This window comes from Vombatus ursinus, unplaced genomic scaffold (assembly GCF_900497805.2).
Source record: "Vombatus ursinus unplaced genomic scaffold, bare-nosed wombat genome assembly UNPS02014810.1, whole genome shotgun sequence".
Classification (NCBI taxonomy): Eukaryota; Metazoa; Chordata; class Mammalia; order Diprotodontia; family Vombatidae; genus Vombatus; species Vombatus ursinus.
The window spans coordinates 16646784-16665533 of record NW_020954588.1 but is presented as its reverse complement, the minus strand read 5'-3'; the positions used below and the strand labels follow the sequence as shown (position 1 = coordinate 16665533).

At 37.4% G+C, this 18750-nt stretch overlaps 2 protein-coding genes across 4 annotated transcripts in view; one reads left to right on the top strand and one right to left on the bottom strand.

Moving 5' to 3' along the window:
• Positions 1-18750, bottom strand: part of MED12L (mediator complex subunit 12 like) — a 385357-nt gene that overhangs the window by 79548 nt on the left and 287059 nt on the right. Inside the window, exons 15-17 of the mRNA XM_027875724.1 lie at positions 8157-8304; positions 1488-1606; positions 700-843 (exon numbers count right to left, since the gene is read on the bottom strand). Coding sequence (XP_027731525.1) covers positions 700-843; positions 1488-1606; positions 8157-8304 — 411 coding nt within the window. The remainder of the gene's footprint in view (positions 1-699; positions 844-1487; positions 1607-8156; positions 8305-18750) is intronic.
• The window catches only part of P2RY12 (purinergic receptor P2Y12), a 58657-nt gene that overhangs the window by 35295 nt on the left and 4612 nt on the right, over positions 1-18750 (top strand). The window contains exons 4-5 of one of the 3 annotated variants that reach the window (XM_027875728.1): positions 13444-13501; positions 16845-17017. The gene's annotated coding sequence lies outside the window, so the exon portion shown is untranslated. Of the gene's footprint in view, positions 1-13405; positions 13502-16844; positions 17018-18750 lie in introns of all 3 variants that reach the window. The other 2 variants (XM_027875726.1, XM_027875727.1) reach the window with 2 other exon arrangements.

Here is an 18750-nt window from a genome sequence, read left to right as displayed (position 1 = left end):
TAATAATAGCTGGTCTAAGTATGTCATAAAGGTGGTATGAGGATAAAATAAGATTCCAATTCAAAAAAACATTTGTTGAATGTCTACTGTTTGTAAGGAACTGTGCCAGAAACTAACAACAAATGCTTGGCAAATATGAATATCTTAATAAATGCTTACTTATTGGTTCTATGGGGATTAGAGGATATGCAAATGTTTCTGAAACTATAAAGTAATACATCAAGTGAAGTAATTGAATGTAAAGCCCATTGTTAACCTTAAATCCCTACGTAAAGAAAAGTTATTATTAGATTACTGTTAGAATAACGATAGTAATAATAATAATAACTTATAATACCTAACATTTATATAACATATTAAGGTCTGCAAAAACTTTAGAAATATTATCTCATTTTATCCTCAAAATGACCCTGAGAGATTTTCAAAGGAGGAAACTGAGGCAAGAACAGAGATTGAGTAACTTGCATAGGGTCACACAGCTAGTAAGTGTCTGAGGCTGGTCTATCTGATTCCAGACCCAGTTCTCTATCCACTGTATCACCCAGCTGACAATAAATAGAAGCCTACTCTAACTTTAGAAATTATTAAGTTAATAGGTTTTTCTCTCTCCCAAACTAATATGAGAATCTATGGAAAATGCCTTGCAAGTTTTTGTTATTATTGTTATTGTTGTTATCATTAAACTGATTCCTTTGGTACCTGAATTGCAAAGTCAATAAGTCCGTTGATGTTCAAGGCTGGTTCCATAAGATCAAAGATAAGCTGAATGTGGTGTGCTAAGGGAAGATGGTAGGATGTTCCTGAAGCAAAGCTTGTTATCTGTTCCAGTACATTGCTAGAGATCTAGTAAAAGAAAAATGTGCTATCAGTTTTCATTGAAAAAAAAGTATTCTGAATAGCATGGAAGAAATGAAGAAACATGCATTCATATAGGACATCAGTTAAGATGAACGAAAATATTATAAACTCAAGTTCTACTGTTTTCAAAACTAACATAAAATTTCACTTGGTAGACCAAAACTTGGAGGAAAAAAGCTAACGTCTTTAACCACCATGAGCTGGGTAACAAATGTCACGCTGAGGCAGGCCATTACACAACTGATCCAAGATTTTGTTTGGTTTGTATATAAACCTACTACTCATTAGTTGCAATGTGATAACAGAATTTAACTACGTGATTAGTTTAGTTATCTTTTAAATGTTCCTACAATATAATCAGAAGCTAAAGACTTCTCAAGATGAAAACAATACATAAGCATTCTTCCAAAGAAGGATATTTGAAAGAAATATAAACGAAAGTATGGAACAGAGATTTTACCAAGTTCTACTGATATATATCTCATATTAAACTACTGATATATATCTCATATCTCATCTAAACAAATCTGAAAGTTGTCTAGCAGGACTAGAAAAGACACAACAGATATATTAAGGTAGTGGAAATAGCATCAAAACATCATCAAATTGAACTGATTTTTAGGGAGTACCTGAGATGTGACTTGATGTTGGTCAAAATAGGAGAGGAGTTGTAGTTTTGTGAATACGGTCTCCAGCGTTGGAAAGGTCTCTTGTTTGCTTTTCCTGGCTTTTTGTCCTTCATCCTCAACTTAATAAATAAAATAAAAGGGCAGTTTGGTCAGTTTGAATTTAATAAGAGTTGAAGAGCCGTACTATATTTAATAGACTATCAATGTCTCTGAACATATCCATAAGCTAAATTTGCAACGGTGCAATGTCTGATTTGTATTCTCCCTTGAAGATGTACCTATAGAAAAGAAACAACTTCTATGCTTTATTGCTTTATGAAGAACAGTACAGTATGAAATTAGATCACATCAAAGTGTAAACGATGTACAGACATGGGGGAAAAGAACCTAAAATAGAAAGCATTCTCTACAGCAACAGTTCTCAAACTTTTTGGTCTCAGGATCTCTTTACACTATCAAAAACTTCTAAGGAAGGACCTCTCCAAAGAACCTTTTCTTATTTACCATATTAGAAATTAAAACATCTTAATATTATAAAAATAGTTTTGACCTTGTGTACCCACCAAAAGAATCGTGGGGATCCCCAGGGGGTCCCAAAATTACATTTTGAGAAGAGAAACTGGGGGAACACACCAAAAGGACAAAACTAAAAACATAAGTGGAAAACTAGGCTGGACTTTTAAAGACTCTCCTAAAATATGGATTTCGTAATTAAAAATATTCAACAAATTTGAGAAGTTATCTAAGCCTCCATCTGAATGAGGGGGATTGAACTAGTAGACTTTTAAGGTCCTTTCTAACTTCAAAGCTAGAATTTTGTGACCATATATGGGGGTTTTAATTTCATTGATTAATGCAAAATTTCATTCTAGAAATTTAGTAACTTAAAAAAAAATTGGAATAATATCAGATACTGGGAAAGAAGTTGGTTAGAGTGAATCCTAAAATATATACATTTTCAATGGTCCAAGTAATGGCTTTAGTCCTTTTCCACTATAAGTCATGATAGATCCCAGCACTAGGACCAATTATTGTCTATTGCATAACTTGCTGCCTCCAGGGTGGAATTCAAACCTCACAGAACAAATCTTAATAAAAGGATTTGTTCTGTAAAACTTGGACTCAGTCAAAAGGCCGCACATGAGGACCTAGAAGGCCACATGAGGCCTAGAGGCCTCAGGTCCCCCACCCCTGGCTAGCCCTTCTGCAAAGCTGTATCAGAAGGGAAAAGACTGAGATCTGGAAGGGACCTACTTATTGCCTCTGGAATCAGATACAAAATTCTCTGCTTTTCATTTGAAGCACTTTATAGTATGGCCCCTACTACCTTTGCAGTTTTCTTATACCTTACTGCTACACAGAATAATACTAGGTATTCTTCAAAATGGGGACAAGACACTCCCATCTCCAGATTCCAGGCATGGAATGACTGTGCCCTATGCCCGGAATAGTCTTCCTATTTACCTCCACCTCCTGGTTTCCCTGGCTACCTTCACGTTGCAGTTAAAATCCCCTTTAATGAGAAGCCTTTCCCAACTGCTCCTTAAAGCTAGTGCTTTCCCTTTGAGATGAACCACAATGTATCCTATATATATCTTGTTTGTATATAGTTGTTTCCGTAGTATCTCCCTCATTAGAATGTGAGCTACTTTTTTACCTTTCTTTTTTTCCCCCAATCCCTAGCACTTAGCACAATGTTTGGAACATGGTAGGCACTTAATAAATGCTTTATTGACCACCAACAGATACTGTGCAATTCAAGTCTCTCATTTTGCGCACAAGAAAATTGAGGCACAGGGGAGTTAAATGGCCCCAGAGTCTGAAAGGCAGAAAGCATCAAACATGATTTGAACCCAGGTCTTCTGACTAAGGAATAAGAGCACCCTAAAGGCTGAATGGAGGTCGGGGAAAAGAATTCTTTTTTTTTTTTTTTTTTGGCGGCAATTGGGGTTAAGTGACCTGCCTAGGGTCACACAGCTAGTAAGTGTTAAGTGTTTGGACTGAGGCCGAATTTGAACTCAGGCCCCCCTGACATCAGGGCCAGTGCTCTATCCACTGTGCCACCTAGCTGCCCCTGAAGAGAATTCTTAAGGTCATAAAATATGTTCTTATATATGAATTTCCTTAAAAAAAATTTTTTTTATTGATATCTATTGCCTACATTTTCCCCCTCTTTAACTTATCCCACCCAGAGCGCCACCTCAAAGAGTTCTAAAAAAGAAAAAAGTGGAAAAAAAAAAACTTAACAGACTAATATTTCTCAAACTGCTTATTTTTATAATATCAAGTTGTGAACTGCTTATGGGCCCTAGCAAATGAATCTGTTTGGGTTTCACTAAATGTCTGAAACTCACAAGCCAATATGGTCAGGTGTCACTTAGTAAAAATCCTCGTACCCCCAAATGTAAGGGAAATATTTGCCTTTTCAATTTTTAAAGTATAAGGAAAGCAATTTAAAATGTTCTTTGGTAGCTTCTTACAGTTTTTGACAATGCTCAGTGACAGATGAAAGCTACAACTAACCTAATTTTGGGCCCTAATTAAACTAATTTCCTTTCTGTCTTGTGGAAGAGAAGAGGGGCAGGGAGAGAGAGAAAGAAATCAATAGTTATTCTTACAAAAGTAAGTCTTCTCTCTAACTAGCCAAGTAACTTCAGCAAAATGATACTGGAATATTCCAATTTTTTTTGACTTTTCACCTCAAATGAGCCAAGTAACCATAAAATTAGAAAATTCCAGGAAAATAGTGCCTTAGATGGCTATGAGAAAAGCTACAAGGTCCTCAGAGTTTCTTGCTGCTCAGACATTGAGAATATCCCACTCTACCAGACGGGCAAAATGGATGCTCGTTCTCAAGACTTTGAACAACACTAAGGATGGAAAATCAAAGGCCTAAGAATCTGGTCAGCCAGTGAGGGAGCTCAGAGACAGAAAGGGGAACAAGGAAAGACTCTTTTGGGGAAGGGAAGATGGTGAGCCAGCAAAGGAAGGAGTTTGAAATTTTCCCAGAAAAGATGAAGTACCCGGTTAGGTTTCTCAATAGAAGCTCAACTCAACACTAGCTTTATGTGAAAGGAAGTTTAATCCGGCAGGAGTTTGTGGGAGGAGGGGAGGCAGGATGGAAGGTATATAAGGAGGTCATCCAGGTGGTAGGTTAGCAGATTGTATTAGTAGAAGAAGTATGGTGGGAGAAGCTGTGAAGTTGGGGGACACTGGGAATAAACAGCAGTCTTTACTTGGCCTCCACCTCCACACCCTCAATCCCAGTCTCCTACTGGTCAATGCCCAAGCCAAAGTTCACTGGGGGTTGAGCAGCAAGGCAGGGGGAGGGGAGGAGAGGTGTGAAAAGGGAGAGAGAAGTAAATAGTAGGAATTTAATAAATGTCTTAATGACTGACTGTCTCATGTCAAGAGAAGCCACTGGACATTCCTGAATAGGGAAACAGGATGGGCAAATCTGTCCCTTAAGACCATCATTTTGACAGCTGAGTGAAGAGGTGCCTGGAGGCCCATCAGAAGGTTACTGAAGTAGTCTAGGCACAAAATGATGATGTCTGAACTAGGATGGTGGCTGTGTGAGTAGAAGAGGACAGACGTAAAAGATGTAAAAAAAGTAGAACCAATAACTAGTATATTTGGCAACTAACTGGACAAGGTCCTTATGAGATGCTGCAGAGGGGGAGGTGACTAGTAGTAGATCAGATATGCAGTAAAGAGCTGGAGATGACAGAGAGGGTGGAACTTGGGTAAATGGAATGAGAGGTGCTCTGGACAGAAACTGAGGAGGTCAGAAGAGGGGTGAGTTTGCTGGTGAAGACACTGTAACAAGAATGGTAAACCAAACCACAATTTAACCATACTTGTCCCAAATACTCCTCCCAAAGGGGTGAGGCAGCTCCAAAGACACTATAGGGAGAGATGAAGGAGAAAAGCAAAGGACGGGTATATTAAGATGGCATATTAAATTTCAAGTCAAGAGTGATTTGGGAAGGGTCTCTGATGGAAAGGTTCTGTTTTAAGCATAAACATAATAATCTAGTGGAGAGGTTCTTAAAAAAATTATCCTTTATGGATTGAAACTGTGAAGGTCATTGGGCATCCCAGAGATGTTCTGAACTCTATTCCCCTGAAGCCCAATGTGTAACATGAGTACTGTTTTCATAGGCGTTGCATCTATATGTGTTATTTCACTGTATTTTTTTGTTTGGTTTGTTTATTTGTTTTTGTTTTTTTTGGCTAGGCGATGGGGTTAAATGACCTACCCAGGGTCACACAGCTAGTTAGTGTCAAGTGTCTGAAGCTGGATTTGAACTCAGGTCCTCCTGACTCCCTCTATTCACTGCACCACCTAGCTGCCCCTTCAATGTCTGGGTTTTTATTTATAACCAAACTATATTAGCCATGAGTGCATAAGAGAAATGAATAAGCTCTAAAATGCTACTAGCTAGTGAATGTTTGAATTTCATTGACAGAATTCAAACCAGGAATTGTGGTCACAAAAAAGAAAATTATACTTGTGCTGAACCGCAGAGACACCAGGGAACTAACAAAATCCCCACCTAAACCAGAATTCCCAGCTGAGCATGTGGAACATACAGTTATTTGGCTTCTACGTAAAGACCTCCACTGAAGGGAGACCCCCAACCTCTCCGATCAGTCCATTTCGTCATTCCACTGTAGGAGGGCTCTAGTTATAAAGAGGTTTTTACTTTAAATTGACTCTCTTCCACTCAAAAAGTCTAAATTGACCTAAACTTTCATCAATTGCTAGATTCATATCAACAAATAATTACTTACCTGCTGGGCAAGGATGCTAGCCATTGGAGATAATCAAACACTCTTTGCCCTCAAGAAATTTATATTCTACTGGGGGCTGGTGGCAACATATAAAAAGATAAATAAATACACAAAAAGTTTACTGGGGGGGGCACAAATCATACTCACAACTACTCTTGGCTCTATCCTTTGGAGGTCAATTGTATCAAAATTAAATCTCTATGTGACAGTCCTTGAAATATCTAAAGATATCTAGGTGATGCACTGGACCTGGAGTTATAAAGACCTGAATTCAAATCTGGCCTCAAACCCTTATTAGCGGTGTGACCCCAGTCAAGTCATTTAACCTCTGTTTGCCTTGCAGGCAGCTAGGTGGCTCAGTGGATAAAGTACTGGGCCTGGAGTCAGGAAGATCTGAGTTCAAACTGGCCTCAGGTACATACTAGCTATGAGACCTTGGGTAAGTCACTAAATGTCTGTTTGATTCAGTTTCCTCAACTATAAAATGGAAGGAATAGTAGCACCTACCTCCCAGGGTTGTTGTGAGGATTAAATGAGATGATGAGTGCAAAATGCTTAGCACAGTGCCTGGCACATAGTAAGCACTATGTTGATTATTATTATTGTTGTTGTTGTCGTTATTTCCAAAACATGACTCTGTCATCTACCCTATGGGCATCTCTCCCTGTTCTGTGCTATTTGTGCAGCTCCATGCACCTCACTCACTCAGTAAAGGCCCAAATGTGGATCTCTGGGGCATTAGAACCATTCAGAAAAACATGGCATTGCAGCAAAATCACACTGGCAGTTTAATAAGAGAGTAAAAAGCATAACTAAAGCAGGTAGGCATAGTTCTTTAAGAACAATGAAACCATCACAAAAACTTCCCTATTCTGAATTAGACAAGCAAAGAAATCTTGGCCAGAGGTCCGAGTAAAGACCAAGAATTCCTGTGGCACCTGGAAATGCGTGTGCATAAACAAATATGTGTGTATGTGTGTATGTGTGTATACATATATATATGTGTGTGTGTGTGTGTGTATGCATGCAAATACACACGTAGGTACACATATATGCCATGTCTTTACATACAGATACACATATACACATGTGTGTATAACCTTAACCCAACCATATGTGTGTATAAGCATGTATACAGACATATATACATTGCATATATGTATATGCGTGTATATATAGTATATGTATATATGTACACACACACACACACACACACACACACACACACACACACACACGACTAAACTTTGTTAGAAGAACAAAGACAGAAAAACACCTAAAAATGGCCCTTCCCTGAATGTTGCCTTTCAAGATCCCCTGCAGGCCAAGGGCTACCTTTAAATGCTAAGGCAGGGCAGTGGAACTCAGTAGATAATGTCAGATTTCGTTTTTACGTGTTGACCAGTTTTTGCTGATTTCCTTTTTGCTTCTTCCTCTATTATTTCTATTTCTTTTTGTTTGTTATAATTTTTAGTTTTAATCAATTGTTGTAATTAATTTAATTGTTTAATATTTTAATTCTTTGTTATAAAGGAGAGCTCTCTAGAAGAAGAGGAGGGAAAGGATACTGGGGAAATCTAGGCAATGTAAAACTAAAAGAGCAATAAACATCTATTTTTAAATTGTTTTAAAAAGCACAATGATTCTGGAGAAACCATCTCTACAACTGTAATTTAGAATGTAAGCTCCCTGTGGGCAGGCAGGGGTTGTGTGGCTTGCTTGTGTTTGTAGCCCTTGCACTTGGCTCAGAGTAAGCACCTATGAAGACAAGCTTTACCTCTCCACCTTGACCTACTCATTTGATAGTAGCTGGAATGAAAACTGGCCAAGGCTGTGTTCAGGACATTATGGCATAGACTAAGGCCATCTTACCCCCACATTCAGGCGTGCTCTTCTTGTTTAGGATTTTCAGGATGTCTCTGGTAATCTTCTTCAGCTGATGTCTCACCTCCTCTCGCTCCTTCCCAACCCCATATAGTAGAATTGTTCGCTGGTTACATTCATGACTTGAAGATTCATCCTGTGAACGAGAGCACATGTTGGGGAAAGGCTGCATATGGATTTGGGAAACGGTTGTGTATGGGGTAGGGGTGGGCTGAAGCCACAACTTTGCATGCACTAAGGGCAGCATCTCCAGGCTGCCATTATGGAAACCTGTGGTGCTGCATTTCTCTCACCATCATGCCAGCCTCCATCTTCAACAGCTTTGTCACTCTAGTCAAAAACTATCAGATACGCTGACTTTTTGGAAACAGGAATTTAATGATGTGTGCCCAGGTGTCCTGTACAAGCTACTTTCTGATTATGGAAATCACATTTAGGCACAATGTGGTATTATCTCCACATTAAATAACAGATACTGCCCGGTACTAATTTCGTAAGATAAATAGTAATTATGAGAACTTATTTTCCTTTGTAGAGCAATAACTAATGCTGTATTCTTAAATAAATATGAACCACCTTTATAACTAACAATTCTGTCATCCAAGACAAGCACCGCCAAATGCACCCAGGACAAACAGTAAGAAAGGCACTATGGCTGCTTTCTAAGGCAAATTCATTTGTGAGGTGGGGGAGGTGTCTGGCTACCCCAGTGGTGGAGAGAGAGATTCAAGGAGACAGGGACCCCTGGACACTAAGGCTGGGGCTGGTGAGAAGCTCATCAGGGTATAACCCACCTGGGGAAGGATGCTTCCTGTTTTAATTTAATTAACTAATTTTTTTTTTTTTTTTTTTGCTAAATCAATTATTTCTATCTGCTGAAGCAACCTCTCTATTTCAACAAAGCGCCAGTGGTCCTACCCCAGTTATGCCTCAGATACTGACTGAGAACTTGGGCTGGGTCTTTTTTTTTTTTAATTTCACAAAAGGACATTTGTAAGATACTGCATAGTGTACGATAAAATGTTTTACAGTTTATAAAGGCCTTCCCTTAACACTAACACAGTCAAGCCAATAGTATTAAAAGAGTCCTGAATAAGTGAAATTACTTTTTCAGAGTCCACAGCTACCAAGCACAGGAACCTGGATTCAAACTGAGGTCCTCTGATGCTGACTCCAGCTTCAGGGCTCCCTCCACCAGAAAGACCATGATGCCTTTCTCTCTAAAATGGTGTGTGGTACTACTGAAGTAGCCCCACACTAAGATTCATGAGACCTACTTTTGAGTACATTCACATCAAGAGAATGCTAAAATTTATAAAGATAAAGTAGATTATCTAGAATTAAAAAGCCTATTCTAACACACAAACCAATCAACCCACTAATATTCCATTACATTCATGATTACAATTTATTTTTGTTGTTGTTTCTCAGTCATGTCCAGCTCTTCATGACCCCATTTGGGGTTTTCTTGGCTGAGATAGTGGAGTAGAGTTCACCATTTCTTTTTCTAGCTCATTTTTACAGTTGAGGAAACTGAGGCAAACAGGGTTAAGTGACTTGTCCAGGGTCACACAGATATTCATGAAATCATAGTTGGAAGGTTCCTCAGAGACCATCTAGTTCAACCCATATTTATGTCAGCTCTAATTTAAAGAAGAAAAAAAGTTCCTTATATAAAGTCTAAATTTCCTTCTTTTTAACCATCTACCAACTGCTTCTAGTTATGACCTCTGAGATCAAACAAAATGAGTCTACTCTTCCCACAATGGGCTTTCTCTTTGTGGAGCCTGAGCAAAGGGGGTGATAGATGATCCAGGTGTTGAAGCCTTCCATTCTCAGTGAGTACTAACATGAGATAATAGATTTCAGGGTACTTTCCCAAATGGCATCAAAACTCACAGAAAACAGATCGAAAAAAGGAGAACTACTTGAAATGGGAAAATATACTTGCTTTCTTCCTAGCACTAATGAAAACAGATAAAAGTATATTTTAATTATCTTTCTTTCCCAGGAAGAAAATGATCACATTTCCCATCACTCTTTAAGGTACTATGATAAATAATTCAAATACAAAACCAAAACACACAGATTAATCATTCACTCTATTTCACCTCCAGAAAACACAAGGAAACTTATTTTTAAATGAATTTATAGGAAACATGCTATTAAATTTTTATCATAAATCTGTTAAAAAAAAGATATCTCCAAGGAAGCATTTTTTCTGCTTTCAAATGAACTTTATTTAAATCTTTTCTACTATCTCAAACATACCTCCCAGTTAATATTTACCAAGATATAATACAATACTTGTAACATCTCTCAGAATTCCCTTGCGGTGTAATAGGTGACACTTCGCATAGAACAGACAATCTGCTGGGATAATGTCAAATTACCACAGTGTATCTCAATCGCTTTCCAGTTCAAGTGGTTACCTTACCCCTAAGTTTGATAAGTCCTAACAATTTAGAATGGACCTCTGACTCTGTTAGATGACAGTAGACTTGAGAAATGAAGGACAGGGAGGGAGGGAGAGAGGAAAGAAGAGAGACACAGAGAAACTGTTAAAGATGTTCACTAGAGAAGGTTCACTTCAAAGAACTATGCAGAAATAACAAAATTAATTAGGAGGAACAAATGATCAAGAATCTCAAGGAAAATATTGAAAAAAAGTGGGAAAGAGGAAACAACTTTTGACAACTATGAAAGATTTAAGATCAATTCAATGACTTCAGAAGTCTGGTGATGAACTTTGCTTACCACCCCCTGGCAGGCAGGTAATGGACTAGAGGTGAAAATAAAAGCAGTTTGGGGGCACAAAGAAAATACTATTAGATATATAGCGAGTGTAATTCGGCCTCAGACACATACTAGCTGTGTGACCCCTTTGGCAAGTCAACAGACCTCTCTCAGGCTGTTTCCCCATCTTTAAAATGGTGATCACATTAGTTACCTACATTCCAGAGTTGTTGTGGGGATCAAATAAGATTTAAATGCTAGCTATAATTGTGATATACATTTTTGGAAAAGGCTAATGAGTGGCTTTATTACATTCAATTATACTTATTAGCTACAAAACAGGACTTTTTCTTTGTGTGTGTGCATGTGATTTCTAAGAGGGAATGGGGGTAGTCATAGTGATGAAAAACATACAAAAAAACAACCTGAATAACCTATTTTTAAAATAGAAAAAAGAGGCTAGAGACAAAGAGAACCATGGAATTGTTGAATAATGAATCCCCTGAAGTGGTCACGTAAATCTGAATTCACCCTATTCAAAGTTGTAATTACGTAAAATATGCTAAGTGGTTCTAGCTCAATGGAAATATTCAACCCAAATTTGAATAATGACCACTTCATTATTTGCATTAATTAGGGCCTAAACTTAAAAATAAGTTGGATAAAATACAGATTCACAGTTTTAAATACATTCCTTCTGAATTCTTTATTATACAGAGAAATGCTCAGGTTTGTCATGTTTGTCAAGTTCATAATGAACAATAAAAAGAAAATTTAAAAAAATGACAAAGCAAAAAGAAATACATGTTAAAAAAAAGGGGGGGAATAAATAAATAAAAAGGGGAGGGTCTGATGGGGAAGAGCTTAGTAATAACCAAAATAGGGTGGAAATGGCTGACATAATAGGAAGAAAGCAGTGGAAGCTGTAAAAAGCATCAGGAGACCCTTACGAAGCCATCGCTGATGAACGTCTAGAGTGCAGAACCAGCTATTGACAAATGGCTGGAATAGCGGGCAATGACTAGAAGGGAATGAAGAGCATCACTTAGAGGTGATCAATGACAACAGCAACTATATACTTCAGGAGGCGGGACAGTCCTCTCCCATATATATTACCCCAATCCCTTCACAGGTATCTTGGCCACACATTTTCCTTTCCTGCAAATGTTAAAAAATAATTCCTAAAAAGGTCTTCTTTTCCTACAGTTGTATAAAATGCTTCGTTTATGGGGGGACTGTTATGGTATTATTTTGTTTACGTTAGTATTTAACAAAAATGCCTACCTTAGTGAGTGGAATGTGTCATATGGCTGATTGCTAAGATATAAAACACATCAATGCAGGATGTATAAGCCACAATTTGGAGAAGACTGACCCGCAAAAAAAATATCTTCGGAGTTAACTAGAGACCTAGAGTGAACCCAACCTTCCACCATATACCCCTTCACCACCATATTTACAATATTTTTGGCTCATTGTTATTGTTTTTAACAATTTAACACTTAGCTTTTTAATTAGAACTTTCCTCAAAATACCCACAAAGTATAGAAATTCAATAAATTTTTTATACCATCTTTTAAATTAAAGGTTATTGTATTTGAAATTCTTTCTTTACAATGGAAGAAAATACTGTGGACCAATGAGTTAAGATGTGTATCAAGAGATTATTAAGAGCAATCCTTTTGCTGGCAGGCAAGATGCCCCAGAAATACAAGACAGAGGTTTAGTGACCTTATCTAGACTTCTGATTAAAGAGATCAGAATCTCCATGATGAAATTTTTACAAGGCCCCAAAGTCCTTACTTTGGGGAAGTTTTGATTCATTCCTACCTGAGCCGCTTTTCTGGCCCTACAGTGAGTAAAGATAGATTGTATTATAGATTTTAGCACTGTCTTAAAAACAAATCATTCAATACAGATTTTTCCACTGAAACCACCAAATTATTGGCACTTGGTTAATTTCCACAGAATAAGGGAACTATAAATTCACTTCTATTTCATTCAGACTCTGGTCCTTTACTAACTACATGCAAAGCACTATGCTAGGTACTTGATATGAAAAATGAAATAAGGCACAATCTCTTTTCTCTGAGAAATTATGACCTAATATGTATATCTTGTCTACCAAGCACAAACATATAAGATATATATGTGTATATATATATATATATATACACACACACATGTATGTGTGTGTGTGTATGTGTGTTAATAACTGTGGAATAAGAAGAATGGATTAAGTATTAGTGTTGAAGAAAGGTCATCATGGCAAAGGGCTATGAAAAAATCCAAGTTGGCTGAGGACACAATCTCCTGGGAAGATTACAGATGGCTTCATTATAATAACTAACATTTATATGTAGTGATGTGAAGTGATTTATTCTCATTTCCTCCTTTGAACCTCAAAATAACCCTCAAAATAAGAGGGATATGTTATTGTTGTTGAGTCATTTCAGTCACGTGCAACTCTTATCTTAGTGATCCCATTTGGGGTTTTCTAGGCAAAGATACTGAGGCAATCTACCAATTCCTTCTCCAGCTCAACTGAGGAAACTGAGACAAACAGTGTTAAGAGACCTGCCCGAGTCACACTATTAGTAAGTATCTTGAACTCAGATCTTCTTGACTGCAGCATTCTATTGACTGCATCACCTAGCTGCCTACCAGGACATACTGCATATATTATTGTCTCTAATTTTGTGAGGGGCAAACTCAGTCAAGTCAGTTGACCATGACTGCAGAGCTCCTATGTCAGAGGCTTTCTGACTTTCAGGACTTCAAGACTCTCAACTTTCCCTAATAAAGGCCAATGATACACAATCACACAGCTGGTTGAAGGCAGACTCAGATTTCTTAACTTAGATGAGTACTCTGACCATTAAGGCTACCCATGATTCTTCCCAGAAAATACTACATCACTGGAAAACTGGCAGGTTTTTAGGTAACAGTTATCAGGTGTCTTTTACTGTCTATTTCAGTAACTAATCCCAAATGCAAAAAGCAATCCCAAATGAGGTGGCCCTTCCCCAAAGGACAGAGGCAGAGGCTGGTTTCAGTATTCCAATCAATTTCATTGGCCATAACAGCAAATCAGTTCAATGGTCAAATCGAAAATAATTCTTTTCTATGTGGCTGAAAAGATAATTCTGTTTATTAGAAAGTATTTGGTGCCCTAGACACAGTGGAAAGACTCTGTTCCTTTCTTTGGTTTGGTAGAGTTATTTTCAGAAGCAGACTTGGAACTGAAATCCTATAGCCGTGCAGGATTCAATTCTAACTAGAGACGAGACACTGATCAAGCCAGAATCCCTCTCTCCCTCCCTTCCCCTTCCCTCTCAAAATAGTGACAATGCACTGTTCATTGAACTGTAGAGACTCTTTAGCAAGAGCATTCTCAAATACGATGACATATTTTTTTTTTAATAGAGATAATGTTTGGGGTTTTTTTTTTAAATTCCAGAGACATTTTGAGAATTCCATAGTTACAAGCTGTTGATTTGATTTGTGACTGTCAGAAAGACTAAATTAACTAAATTCTAGTATAGATGACATATTCACAGCCCTGTTTGTTGTCATTTTTCTCAATTAACTGTATTCACACATTTGGGTAAAAATTTGGAAAAGTTCTCCAACCAACCAAATTCTCAATGTAGAAAGTCTATAATATGGAAATATGTTTTACATGGTTGCACATATATAACCTGTATCAAAATGTTTACCATTTTAGGAAAGGGGAAGGGAGGGAAGGAGGGAGAAAAATTTGGAAAAAATGAATGTTAAAAATTGCCTTTATGTGTAATTGGAAAAAATAAAATCACTATTAAAAATAAAATAATATATAGAAAAAATATAGAAAGTCTAACTAATTACTTAGATAAGGGATCTTTGGTCTCTTTAGAGACCTCAAGTTAATTTTGGCAAACCGAGCTTCTTGAAGTTATAATGATTTTCTTTCCAGTGCTGTCTTTCATCTGGAAACTTAAAGCACTTTATAAGCATTAATTAGAGCTTGCAATTACTCTTTAAGGTACACTTAATCTCATTTTATTTGAAAGGGGAATTTACTAAGACTTAGACTTCCCAAGGGTCATCTAATCAGATCCGTACTTGGAAATAAGTTCTATCTATATGAATCATCTTGGATTCAGAGCTAGAAAGTACCCATCTGTATGCAAGCATCAGCCCACAGGAACTTGGATTCAGAGCTATAAAATACCCAAAACAGCATCTTCTCTAACCCTTTCGTTTTACAGGTGTGGAAAATGAGGCTCAGGAAGTCAGAGTCAGGAATCGAACCCTGGTCCTGCTGACTTCACATCCAGGAAATTATGTTTACGGCTAGTACAGTTTATTTCTCATCCGCAACATGACAGGTCCACATTGAGCGGAACTCTGCAGATCATGGTGGAGGACAGCACCAATAGCATCTTTTCCAAAAATATCCAATCCAGAGCCGAAAACCCAAATTGCACGAAAGTGTCTTGTATGTGATACTTAGCGGTGCTAACAGCCGGGAGAGAGCAAGGGGGCTACTGCTTTGCAGGGTGGTTTGTATGTGCCTGTGTGTTTGTGCAAAATGTATTCCTCTAGAGAATAACCACAAAACTGAGTCATTATGCAACTAAAGATATGGACTTAATATGGTCTGAATTCTTTCTTATCTTAAGTCACTCCAAAAGGCGTAAGAATAAATAGCAGTTGCCTAATATTAACAGACTATCCTAAGCGTTTTTATAGAAACATGTTCACCATATACACAGACACAAATTTAAAAAGAATCCATTTCTAATACAAAGCCACTGGTTTACTCCCAACTTTGGTGACAGCAGAGGGGTGGGGTTGGGGGGTTTGCTTCAACTCTTTTCTGCTTTCAACACTGGGAAATAACTCTGTCAAATCAGTTAGGTTTTACTATGTTAAGAAATAGCATTGTTTTCTTCAAATTATCCCATCTTCCTATTTCACTCCCTTTAAAAATATTTAAGTAAATAATTAATTCCTATTAATCCACTAATAAGCATTTAATGAATATGGAATATCCCAAAGTGATAGAGGGTTACTGCTTGTTTGACCTTGGATAAGTCACATATTCCCTGGGCCTTTGTTTCTTCATTTATAAAATAAGTGGTTTGAACTAGAAGATCTCTGAGAGCCCTTCTGGGTCTAGATCGAGATCCTATTACCCCAACTAGGGCTCCCTGTCCCTCCTCCCACCCTCCCTCCCTCCCTCCAAAAAAAAAATTAAGCTACTTACAAATGGTAAAAAATAACTACATGCTATGTTCAGGGTTAAATTCTATTCCAGAAAACTAGAGAAAGACTCTTTATACAATAAGCTCAGTAATGATAGAAAAGGCTTTCTTTCCTAATGTGATTGGGCCTTCTGATATGCCGTAATGTGGGGAAACTGTTCCACTTATAAAAGAGCTCATGAAACACTGCTTCGGGGCTAATGACATTAGCAGCCAGGCTCCAAACCAAAGGTAAAAGACTTAACATCCCTCACAAGCACTCATAATGCTGAGCTAATGTCATTATGAGCTCCAAGGTAATGGATCACACAGCGTTTGAACACAATTTCATCACTTTCAGTTAAATAATCATCTGAAAGAGTCAAGGCCACAAACTGAAAGAAATGGGCTTTATTTTCAAACTGAAAAAAAAAATACTGTCAGAAGAGTTCAAATACAAGAAGAATCATCTGGACAAAGTGTCTCTGTAAAAGGCTTGTAGAATTCAAATGGCTTTTTCAATGATGACCTCTCAACTCCCTCCCTTCCCTCCCCCCTCCATTCACCCACCAACCCCCTCCTTTCCCCAGGAAATAAAAGCAGAAGTGGGACAAACAGTGCAGTGGACGGTCAAAGCCTTAGTGTGGCTTGTGTACCATTGGTTTTAAAGGTAATCTTGGAGACTAAAAAGTCATCTCATTCTCTCTAGAGCACCCACGATTAGACCAATAAAACCATCTGTATCCTGAACGAGCTTTGTCATCTTTAAAAAAAAAAAAAAGGAAGGAAGAAATAAAGAGCAAAAGACCAGATGCTTCTCTTCAAGCAGGACTAACATCCAGTGAGTGAATAAATTCAGATCCTTCACAGCCCTATTCCAGAGTGAGTAACTTTCTACTTAGAAGTATATTGCAATATCTATGTTGCCAAAATAAAATGTGTTTTAGAATTGCTTTCATGATGTAAAACACATATAAATATATAACATGTATTTAAGTGCATCTATATGATATTATTATGTGTACTGCTACTGTACATGGCACCTGATAAATAATGGTGTAAATATGTATACACAAAGAAGTGAATTTAGTTCATGGATAATACAAGTTTGTATTGTATTTCTTCTGTGGTGTTAGAGGAAACCTTTAAGAATTCTTTTAAAAGGTTAAGAAATGATGGCTTATTTTAACATCAGAAAAATGGCGGAGATTGAAACATGAAAATATTAAAGGGGTCTGATAATAATATTTGGAATGTACTTTTAAAAATATAAAATCTATTTACTTCTGATTGGAATCATTATTAAGTAAGTTGAACTGTGCAGAGCTCTGCCATCAGGGTCACATACAAATATGAATAACATCCCCAGACAAGGAAGCACAGAGCCAGCTGTACTCCTTCTATCCACATTTATCTTTTTCAATAAGGGATTGATTGTATTGTATTGTATTGAATCCACAAGCTCTGAGAACAATCCCTGGCATATATTAGATGTGTAGAGTTGTTATCTGACTATCACAACTGGATTAATTTTAGAAATCTAAACTAGGTTTGAAGTCACGTACGAATGATTTAGAATTCTCTGTTATAACAATATAAAAATAGAATTCTCTGTATTATAAAATGTCAAGCTGTCATAGTGGGCAAAGATAAAACCTACCATTACAAGATTAGGAACCACTCCAACTTAGGACTTTCCAACATGTCACTACCTGATAAATAGGTAGATGCTTCAAGGCTATCAGCACCAGGCCTAGTGGATAGAGGGCTGACCTCCCCACCACTGGTTCAAGTTTTAGCTCTGACCATACCAGCTCACTGACCCTGATGCTCTTCCAATGCCTACACATACAGCTTTCAAAATGTGGTCCAAGGACCTATAGAGCGTCTCTGAAACCCTTTCAAGGGGTCTACGAGGTTGGATGTTAACACAATAATATTAAGATGTTATGTGCCTATTAAAATACGTCTCCCTTTTCCAACTACATAACTGTGTGAGGCAGGATTTTCTTCATGTTTTCTTCAACCAAAACAACAGATTGAATGCAGAAGTAGATATGAGAACCAAGTTATCTTCTTTTAAGATCTGCAAAACCCTTCTCACTAAATTTTTTGCTTTGGAAAGTAGTTTTTCTTTTAAAAAATAAAAATCTGTTATTTAGGTTAAGTATGTTTATTATTCTTGTTATATTTAAGAGAACCAAAAATATTTTAAAATTGATAGTCAATCTCTAACAAAGTAAATTCAGATAGATATAAACCATATAAAGAAAAGCTCTTTGGGGTCCTCAGTGATATTTAAGACTGTAAAGGGGTCCTGAGAATAAAAATGGTTGAGGACTGCTGCTCAAGACAACTAAGTTGCAGAAGATGCTGACCTGCATTGGTGGACGTAGTTTCCTCCCCAAGAACTTCTCGACAGCAATAAAATTACAGGTTCAACCCCCATGACTTAAAAGTTGCATGATTTCCTCAATGTGAAGCTTGCAACTCTGCTCCATGACTTTGGAGAGGGTCTTTTTAGAGCTGTGGTCTAAAAATTCATCTCCTTTTGGACACACTGGTGAGGAGTTTATTTCTGACCTTGGATATAGACTGGTGCTCATTGATATGTG